The sequence below is a fragment of the Gobius niger genome (genome assembly GCF_951799975.1).
Source record: "Gobius niger genome assembly, chromosome: 9".
NCBI lineage: Eukaryota > Metazoa > Chordata > Actinopteri > Gobiiformes > Gobiidae > Gobius > Gobius niger.
This window is the reverse complement of record NC_136860.1, coordinates 29,618,939-29,629,768: the sequence shown is the minus strand read 5'-3', so window position 1 is coordinate 29,629,768 and position 10,830 is coordinate 29,618,939. Positions and strand designations below refer to the sequence as shown.

General features: G+C 41.9%; 1 protein-coding gene across 1 annotated transcript; it reads right to left on the bottom strand.

Moving 5' to 3' along the window:
- Nucleotides 1-461: 461 nt before the first annotated feature.
- On the bottom strand, nt 462-2,437 carry LOC306968444 (uncharacterized protein; the record flags this gene model as incomplete). The annotated part of the gene is made up of 3 exons (XM_079563794.1): nt 462-761; nt 852-1,012; nt 1,966-2,437. The coding sequence occupies 3 exons, from the start codon at nt 2,435-2,437 to the stop codon at nt 462-464; spliced, it is 933 nt and encodes a 310-aa protein (XP_079419920.1).
- Nucleotides 2,438-10,830: the final 8,393 nt, after the last annotated feature.

The window sequence follows — 10,830 nt, the reverse complement described above, 5'->3', positions numbered from 1 at the left end:
TTGGGATATTCGCATGTATAAACGGGAAGCCCTGAGAACTATACGAACACTGACATTCATTTTATAATGTTTACTTTCAAGTATGTACCGCTTTGTGCCCAGTGCACCGACAAAATACAAAAGGATAATACTTTCCCCACCTCACGACAGCAACATCACTTCGTTTTATCAGTCATCAGTCACATGATGCCCACAACAGACCTGACTTTTACAATTGCAGTGACTCTCAAATTGTGGGCTACTGGATATTTGCACTTATTCAGGAGTTATTCTAGGTCATCTGTAATTTTAGACTTTATTCATTTTAATTTAATACAATTTCCTTCCTTTAGTCATCCAATTTAGATCTGTTTTGGACTTTATCGAGACTTGGTTTAGCTCTGGTTTCATCTTGATCCAGGCCTAGTGGTATTGGACAGTCAAATCTTTTATGAGGTGCATCTTTATGAGATGGTACTAGTTTATGGAAAGACCCCACTCCTTATCCGGGGGTCCCTCTCCTCTGCCTCCTCCTCAGAATAAGAGCTGTAGTTGGCTGGTGCGTGTCTGCTAAATGGCCTCAGTGCATCTAGTTCCTCTTTCTCATCGTCATCCTCTGCATCTATCTCCTCCTCCTCATCGTCATTGTCGATACTGGAGTTGTGGAAGTCGTCCTGAGACTTGGAGCAGTGGCCCTCGTCTTTAAGTGCATTTCTCTGTTGCTCCTTGGCTTTGCGACTGCGTTTCCACTTCATGCGTCTGTTCTGGAACCAGATTTTTACCTGAAGAAAAAACAAGAGCGGAAGTTGTTAGTATAATGCAGGGGGGGGGGGGGGGGGGGGGATTCAGTCACGCTAACTTTAATGTCTTACCTGAGTTTCTGTGAGCATGAGGGATGTGGCCACCTCGAAACGTTTGGGTCGGGACAGGTACTTGTTGAGCTTGAACTGGTTTTCTAACTCTAACAGCTGCTGACTGGTGAAGGCTGTCCTGGGACGTCTGCATTTTCCCAACAGTCCAGCTTGTGCATGGGCTGGAGAAGAAACAGAAAGTTAAAATGAGTTGATTGAGTTGTGGTGAAAGTTGTGTACAAATGTAGAATTGTGCAAACAGATGGCAACAGGCAGGATGAGGCATGTTAAATGATTGCAATGGTCTTTATTACCGAGACGCCATGTCCAACTGCCCCCCTGCACTTGTGCGGTGTGTGAGCTTGTAAACATTTATAGTCATGATGTATGCAGGCAGTGAGGGGATATTGCGCCGGATGGGTCATAAAACACCACAAAGGTCCATTACCTTAATGAAAACACTATAAATGTTATCAATTGATGAAGTGGTGTTGGTCAGTCACAGGTGGGACCTGGCTGTAAACGCTACGTGTTGGTTTTATGAGCTAAATTGTCCTTAAGTATCTCAATGTCACAGTGGATTCAATGAGACACACTTATGTGCAAATGGGCCACAGCAATTTACTGTGTGGACACTCAGTGATTACTTTTATTTATAACTGGTTTGTATTTTAATATGCCTATCTCATATAAAGCCATATTGTGGCCTATAGGGCAATGCACAAATATAAGGGATGGGAGTAAGTATTTGTCGCACACTCAATGTAAGTCCACACAAGCTTTGTGGAACACTTCGCATGTTCGGTGAAGAGTTATAAGTCATTTTTAATATGGGTTGCTTATGTTACACATTGCGTAGTATTTATTAGGCTACATCTGGGTTATTGCTTTGTCCCTTGTATATGTCATTCATTTGGCAACTGAAGCAGAATAATTCAGTGTCAGACAAAGTAAAAGTTCCGGATTAGGTTGAAGCAATTAAGCAACAACCCCCAAAACTCTGGTTAGAAATGTAGCTTTCCACAACAACAGCTAAAAAAAACATTTTGGCAAACTCATAAAAGCCATTTGTTGAGAACGTACTCTAAACAAAGTAAAAGGCCTTCAAGTGTTTTTCCAAACTGCTTCATCTTACCTCCAAACTCTCCCAGTCTGGGATGCATCATCATTCCAGCTCTGATCCAAGGCTCAAGCGGGACACCCCCGGGGAGATGCGTCCCCTTCAACTGCTCCGGGTACGAGTGCAACAGTCCAGGAAACCCGGGGTACAGGAAGGCGGGATGCTGTGCTCCTCCCAATGCCGCCAGAGGGTACATGGAGCCGGCGTGCACTCCAAGCATTCCTCCGTGCGGCAGGTGGCCCAGGCCAGAGTGAGGCAGCCCGATGAGCGGAGGTTTGGTTAAGACTCTGTGCTGGAGTTGAGGGATGCTGTGTGGGTGGGGGAGTGGGGAGGGTGTCTCCGAGGCCCGCTGGGACACGGGACTGCCACTGGGGCTCGTGCTGTACCGTCCCGGGGACCCATCGTCGCTGTCCCCTCGGAGCTCCGAGTCATGCGCCAGAAGAGCATCAATACGAAAGTTTCTAGACTTCTCCATTGTCGCCGTCATTGCATTCCCTAAATCTACAAAATGTTTAAACAAACTGCAACAATTTAATCTTAAGTCTAACTATATACTACAACCTAATCCACTTTTTAATTGAGTGGCACTATTTAGGTCTCTATTTAAGCTCTCTGTCAAGAGTCTTTCTCTCCTCTGGCCCACTCCACTCAAGTCCCGTGCGTAAAAGAACGCACAATGGCAGCGCTGTAAAGTCTCCTGGGCTGTGATTGGTCAGGTGATAAGAGGCTGGATTTTTATAGGCCTTGGGGATAATGCCAATGGGCCTTTCCTTAAAATCTATACCAGGCTTTTTTTATTAACTGAAAGGATAAAACTTGTTAAAGGCACACCGTGTAGAATTGTACTTAAAAAATACAATTGAAATACTAGCATTTATTTTATGATAGATCATTTCATCATTGGAAAAACACGCCATAAATGTTCACACAAACATGTGTTTTTGCTGTAAGCGGCTCAGCCCTCCTAAGACATGACTGTATCTTTACCGGGAGTGGGTACATCTCCAGCTCGTCTCCATGGAGATGTGACTAAAGTCAATAGAATTTTAGATTAAAATAGGCTAGGTCCTCGTCCAAATCCATTCTTTGATTATGCCTTGCAGCAATGGTATTTTTCTCTGTCGAGCTGGTCAATAGGAGCATGTTTTGTACTAATGGCAACAGTATAGTTCAAAATGTTATGCAGTGTACCTTTATATAAAACAAAACCAATGGCAAAAATAGCACGTCACATTGTGCAATTGTACATCAGTCTTGCAATCAGGGATGACATTATGAGTCATACCTGATTTTACTTTGCAAGAGTGGAATAAAATGTGTTTTGTCCTTGAAGCAGGTTGTGAAACTGACATATAAACTCTTCCATGTGTTGGACTCACATTTTGAAATTGCTCCGGCTGTCAGTGTTTGTAAACCAAAAAAAACATTGACTCTTAATATTATTGCTCTAAATATGTCCAAACTAAGATCTCACCTTTCCACCTCTGTCTCATGACCTCATTTTGACCCCTTTTCAGGTAAGTGTGAAGTACGTCCAAACGTATTGTAAGCACACACACACTACTACACATACGGTTGTTAGATTCATTAATCTGAAGAAATTAATCATTTTATGAGCAAATCTTTATTACAGGAGTTTACAACCTGCTACAGATGACACTAACACTTGTTATCAGGGCCTTATGGTGTGATCGGCCGTCATAAAGTGGCAACCAATAAACTCATTTTGTCTCCTCACAAATCACCATAAAACCACGCAGTTATACCCACCTTGATGATGGCAATAATTATGTAAGATATTGCAGTAGTGAAAGCTGTCAAAAAGCACTGTTGAAAACTTGACCATTGTCGTGTATGTGTAGTTTTGGAGGGTCTAAGATACAGGGGTGATTTCCTGCCAGTTTCGTCTGGACTGATAAGAGACCGACCCAGTCCCATGGGAAAACCTACTAATCTCACCTCAAAAACAAACACATTAGCACCTGTTCAACCACGGGACGGCCATCACTAAACTTTGACTAACTAACTAGCTAACTTGGCTGCATTTCTATGGGTAATTGTGTCTGGGGATTACGATGAAGGCTACATTTTCCATTGAGCAGTGGTTCTCAAACTTGAACACAAAGTAAGTAAGAAAAAAAGCTATATATAGATCATCACCTGACCTACACCAGGTCTAAACTTGGGTTGAATAGAGTTTACGCCAGGTTTTAGGATTAAACTATGACAAGAATAACCCAAAAGAGAAAAACATGAATAAAAGTGTCTCTAATTAAAACTAATACTTGGACGATACCAGCTAAAGCAGCCTGCATGCCATCAGTTTAATCTCCTGCTCATGTTTTGTCCCTGCAAGAGAATTTATCTATCCTTTAACCCAGTGGTGCAGCATCCGGGATCCATCTCTGGATTTTGTGCTACATTCATAGACAGTAGCACCAGCTAAAGGGTTAGTGTGACGTTGAAAGTAGCATCCAGAGGAAGCCACTGAAAGTCTCTCCACGCACTCTCAGAATTGGACTCCAAGACCCCATTGTTAGGAAGCCTTCAATTTCTGTAAACATTCTCAAAGCCTATATACCGTTTATCACATGGGACTCACACAGCAGGTGGAATACGCTCCGGACGGCAACCTATCAGCTGCAATTTATTGCGATATACGGCTTTTGTAATTATCTGTACTTGCTTGTAAACTGCCCTTAAGAGCTTACCACTTATGGGAGAAACCTACGGCTGTAAAACAAGCTGTAAAATAATTATTGTCCTGTGATGTGTCTCCCAATAGTGATAGATTTGAACACTTATTAAGTTTGTTATAAGACCATGATATCCGGCCGCACATAACAACTGCTCAGATAAGCGTATGGTTCCTGGTTTGTAAATTTCACACCTACCCATCTCAGATACTGTATTATGTTTTGGTAAGATAACGGCCTGATTTATAGCATTACATTGCCTTCCACAAAGATTTTTTTTTCTTATACACAGCCATTTGTTTATTTTAAGGTGATAGTAGCTATAATTTGAAATGGTTACATTAGTTGTAGGCCTTTATTGGGCATCAATAAAATGAAAGCAGTAAACCACAGCTGTTGCTAATAATGCTATAGTTTCAATATACTGTAAGAACGGACCTGTAGTTTTGTCACCTATGCTTGTTTGAGTAAAATTTTACATAATTTTATCATTGTTTAACATGTTATTGCTTTCATTCAGACTATCTTTTTAGTTGCCATTTTTCTTCTTTCTTTTACGTGTTCATTTTAATGCAGATTGGTGGTGCTGAGTATGAAAACACTATTAATACTGTATTATATACCCGGCTAAGCTTGTGAAATCAGGCATTCACACAGTGGTGAGGCCATATTTATTTATTTATTAAAAGAAAGAAAGAAAGAAAGTTAAATAATTGAAAGGCTGAATAATGAGACTGCTTGGAGTTTTTCTACAAGACCCCACTCCTCGTCTCATTCTCGTAGCACTAGAGTTGCCCATAAAAGAGCCATTCATTTGACTCCCATTCATTCGAGGTTAACCTTGCGGGCCACTGTCAGGTCCCGGCAGTAAAAAGGCTCTTGTGACTGCACCATGGGAGTATTTAAGGACAAGGGCACACTTTTCTGAGATTTCAACTAAGATCCTTTTGGATTTGGAAGCTGTTGTACAAAGCAAATTACAATACTCACATGTTTTCATAAGTGTAGTGTAACCTTTGTACATTTACACCAAATACACCACAAAACGGCCATGGTTTATGACCAGGATTAGGTTTAACCCAACCTTATGATAGGAAGAGTCAACACTGAACGATCAAAAAGCCAACGCAAGCCAGTTAACTGACGCACATGCTAGTTCCTCAATACAGGAGGAGTCCTGAAACTTACATGATTAAGTCCAAAAAATGCAACTCATACTTACTTTACCCACTTTAGGCTAACAATGGATGGACAGAGAGAGTTTGCTTCAGCTATAATGTTGCATGAACAACTAACTAATGCAGGATTTTGAATGAACTTAAATTTCTTTTGTTGCATTTGGAAGTAATTTTATATTTTTGGAATCGCACCTTTCCTTTTCTTTGCACTCCAGGCATCATTTGAGGATAAACTGCTTATAGAGCGTTTACCCGAGTAGAGATGACTTCAGTGTTCCTCCTTGACAGATGTGAAGATCTCAAAGCCAATGACCCAGCCCTGTCTAGTTAACACCACACAATAATAACTGTCCCAATGCAACATTAAGAAAACTCCCCCCCCAAAAACTATAGCTGTCCTTCTGCTGCCAATGTCCAATTGTGTCCCCCATGGGCTCGTATATCCCTCCACTCCCCATTGTCCCATCCTATTGTTCCAAACCCAGATAGGCTGCGATTGGCCTAATGGAGCATTTGGGAATAGAAGGCTTCCTGGTTCTTTAACATGGTGTAGGCGTGGGCGCATGGGGGTGAAAAGGTTCAACTTCGTCCTAAATGAGTTGATTAATGGCCATGGGTCCCGGGACATAATGAGAGGGAGGGTCGGGATTGGATGGGTATTACTTAGCAGGGTAAACACTGGGCTGGTGCTACAATGGGACACTGCTGGGGGGACGAGAAGCGGGAGAAGGTAATTAGCGCTAAAGAGGGGAAGCGTGAATGAGAGGTGGAGACAGACACACGTATAGGCCTGGTTATCCCGCACAATGGGGGCGACTGGTGGCCTCTCAGAGTGGTTAAACATCTGTTGCTCTACGGGACGGCCCAAACCAAGGCCGCACATCACACACTCAAAATACTAATTACTCCCAAACACTTGTCAAAATAAGCCCAAAGTAGTAATTATCGTAACAAGGTCGGTAAATAGCACAGGGAACATGGAGTTCTGATCACATAATGGGAAGATGAAAATTTAAAAAGGCCAGGGAAACGAATCTTCATGTAAGATAGCTGAAATCTGAAACATCGTCACATTCAAAGGCATGATCCGTGCCAGGTCCAACATGCTGAAGGGCAGCTTCAGCCACAAAGCTGAACTCTCCCCTCCCTGCAGTGCCCCCATTGTCTACATATTTGTAGCATATCGCTGTTGTTTATGCAACATGGCATGCGTATAAACAAGCAGCCACCTCCCTCTCTCTTGGTACATTGTGTTGTTGTTGTTGTTGTTTTTTTTGCCATTTTCTGCGATTTGCATTTGTGGTTTGTGTGTTCCACATTGTGTTACTGGATGCTTTTGTACGTCTTTGCTGGGTTTTTGTGGGGTTTGGTGGATTTTTTTTTTTTACTGCAGAGAGTCCATAATGATCCTGAAGAAAGCAGCTTTTTAAAAGTAAACAAACAGCTAGCTTATGGGCTAAAGATATTTGAGACCTACAAATTTCTTCTTCTGAGACACAGAAGAGGCACCAACAGCCCCTCACACATGCAGCACAGTGGAGGCGTTACAAAAGGCACTACAAGAAACAAAAAAGGGACAAACGGAGGTATCTGGGCAAGACTCGCAGTTAGGCCACACATGCCTACTATCCTACTTGTTTTGGCGAATGGATATTCACTGGAGAATAAAACAGATTAACTGTTAAAGGAACAGGCCACCGTTTTTCCATACTGAGATATGTTCTTACCTGAGCTTAGACGAGTTGATACGTACCTGTCTGGTCTTTGTGCATGCCCGTGGAAGTGATTGGTCGCTTCTAACTTCACCCCGTTCTGAGCTATAGGAATACATTGGAAGAGGCCAAATGCTAACAACATCTTTGGTCGTTTTGCGTGACTGAGTGCACGCACAAAGACCAGACAGGTACACATCAACTTGTCTAAGCACATATTTCACTATGGAAAAACTGTGGCCTGTTCCTTTAAGGTCTTTACCATAAGATGGTGAAAGACTGTTGTGGAGCGGAGGGAGCTGCAGGAGGAAGAGGAAGGAGCTGACCAGTGCAGGACACCACGCTCTGAAACAGGGACAAACCCATGAGGTGCTGCACCATTTCAGAGGAGGCCGCCAGCCAGTTTTCCTCCAGGAGCTCCGGTTTCCCTGACTTCCAAAAACATACTGCACAGGTTGGCCAACAATAGTGATGGATTGATGAGACATGTATGAGTTGCTGTCATCTGAATAGTTATGACTGTATATCGGTTGCTGCAACAGCGCAATTTACTGACAAGGGAATAAAAGATCCGGATAAGATAGAGCGCTAGAGCAAGAAAGACAAATCTAGATGAAAATGGTCCATATTATGTTATAGAAATATATTTTCAAAAACATTTGCCAACATTACATCATCAACTGGCTGAATGCATTACCAAATCAAAATTGTATGGGCCAGTTTTATCTCTATTTTTGTAAAGGCTGCGCCCCTTCTTTTTTCTCTCTTATCATCGCTATAGTTTAGTCTTGTTGCCATGATTCTCTCCTGTCACAGCGGAGACAAGTCAATTAGCCTTGTGCCGAACGGACCCTCCCACCAACACACACGTTTTACAGCCGACCTAATCAGATCAGGCCCTGTGCTGCTGTCGGCCTGTCAGTATACATGAGTGTGTCCATGTGAGTTTGACATGTTCAGCTACATATAAGTCTTCATGACAGCTTCATCACCTGCTCTCTCTTCACTGGTGCCATCCCCAAAGTAATTGTGTTGCATATACTCTAACACCAGGCGGAGAGGTATTCAAATGCACTGGTCATTACTTAGAAAGGGAAGGTTTTCACCCAAAATTTACTAGATGTAATTTAAATATGCATAAAACAAATTGAAATAGATTGATAGAAACTTTATTGTCATTGCACATGGGATTTACAACAAATTCACTCAGCACCATCATCCTATTTTGGGCCGCAATTCCCAAACATTTCGAACAACGAACAAAAACAAAATGTATTTTAAGTGCCGAGGCATGTCTTCCAGAAGGAGTTGCCAAGTTCTGCAACAAAAAAAGCCCAAACAATTCCTGATGAAAACCCTTCAAAGTGTCTATTTCTCTTTCTAAGGTCAAATTAGTATCTTGATATCCATAGGTTTCTGGAAGCTTGTATCTTTGGCCATGATGCGTATTCATCTTCTTGTTTACGGGCCGCCCCAGGTTGTAAAGCCCATATGCGGAGGTTAACGCGCAGATTAGCTCAGCTCTAACTCGCGGGGCAGAGGCGGGGCTGACAGGCCGAGGGGCGGAGCTGTCACGGCTGATGGATGACCCAATACTAAACATCACCTTTCATTTCCCTAAGTGAACCCTCCACTGCTTTATTTTTACACCTATGAGGCTCCGCTGACTTTTACAAGACCCCTGTCTCTAGATTAGCAAGATACTGAGATTGTAGCAAAGCAATCAATGGATATTAATTAGCTTCACGCATGTCTAATCAAAACAAGGGCAAATAGAATCACACGCCTATAACGTCTCATGGAGAATCTGAAACTCAGCTCAACCATAGAAATTAAAAGGAGAAGCGATGTTCGATCCTGATGTATGTGGGCCGGGAAACTTTTCAGCATTCGTTAGCTGAGCTCAGTTAGAAATAAAAAATGTACTCTGTAATACTTTATAATATACAAACTGGCATATAAAAGTGTCCTCTGAGCTAAATGCTAAATCATATTCAGTCAAGTGTCTGCGTTATGTGGGGTCGGATACACATCCAATGACCACTGAACATCATTGTATAAGATGTTAATGAAACCACAGAAATGATAAAAAAAATACCATGAAACTGACATAACATACCTCGTCATACGTCAGTATTGCGTCTAGCTTCACGATTCATTTGTATAGGATAGAACGCTCAATACAAACAGGTCCGAGAGTCATTGGCTAACCACACGCATATGTAGGAATAGGCATAATAGCTAAAGGCACTTCTATTATTCCTATAGATAAAACTGCCTTAAATAATTATCCATTGTGCATCCCTGGATAATATAGATACAGACGGCATCGCGTCATAGAAGGGGGCGTGACCTCGCCAAGGGAAAAACAGACTCTTTTTAGCCATTTTCTGGTGAAATATAAACTTATTTATCACATACAAATAAAGTCAAGTCTAAATCGGATCCATATGGATGTTTATTCACAGTAGATTGTTCAGTAGAAGCGAAAAAACGGCACTCGTAGCTAGCAATAGCTAACGTTGCACTAGCACGCTGCTAACATAAAGCATTGTGTTAGCATTCTCCATTATTTATGTATTTATGGGCTTTGAAGCACTTTGCTCATCCCCATGTTTTTGTATCTTTACTTAGTAGAAAACTATATTTATAATTCAGCATTTGTTAAAGTAGTTTTTGAATCATTAGAGAAAGTTTTGATTTTTCTCCAAATTGTCAAATATGGGCGATTCCAGAGATGCCGTCTATTGCTTTACTTTACAGAGCTGTTGCATAATCAAATATGTTTCCAGGGCTTATGTTGGCTATTAACCAATTTATACTAATAAGTCACTGCTTGGTTGGCCTGACGAGGGACTATCGTTTTTGGCTGGTTTGTCTCTATTTTCATCTTAAATTTTTCTAAGGTGTGTGTAAAGGTTTTGATATTGTGCAAAAGACTTCACTCACCTCCACTGGACCCACTCGCCTGTGTGGCAGTGATCGGTTTGTCGTCGTGGCTAATGTGTGTAAATGGCCAGCTGATGATGTGTGCAGATATGTGCGTTATCTGTCGCTCCCAAACAGGTGCAGCGTTCACACCAAAACTTCAGACCGGCTCCAACCAAACCAAACACCCACTCTGCACCTGGACACACAACAGTGCTGATAAAACAACACATTAGGACACGGCTTCAGACTCCAGCAACAACACCCACTATTATCATGCTTCATAGAGTTTCACATTATTATGGATCACATTAATAGAGTTTTGAGTGATATGTTTGACATTTTTCCAGGAATTTATGAATCGGC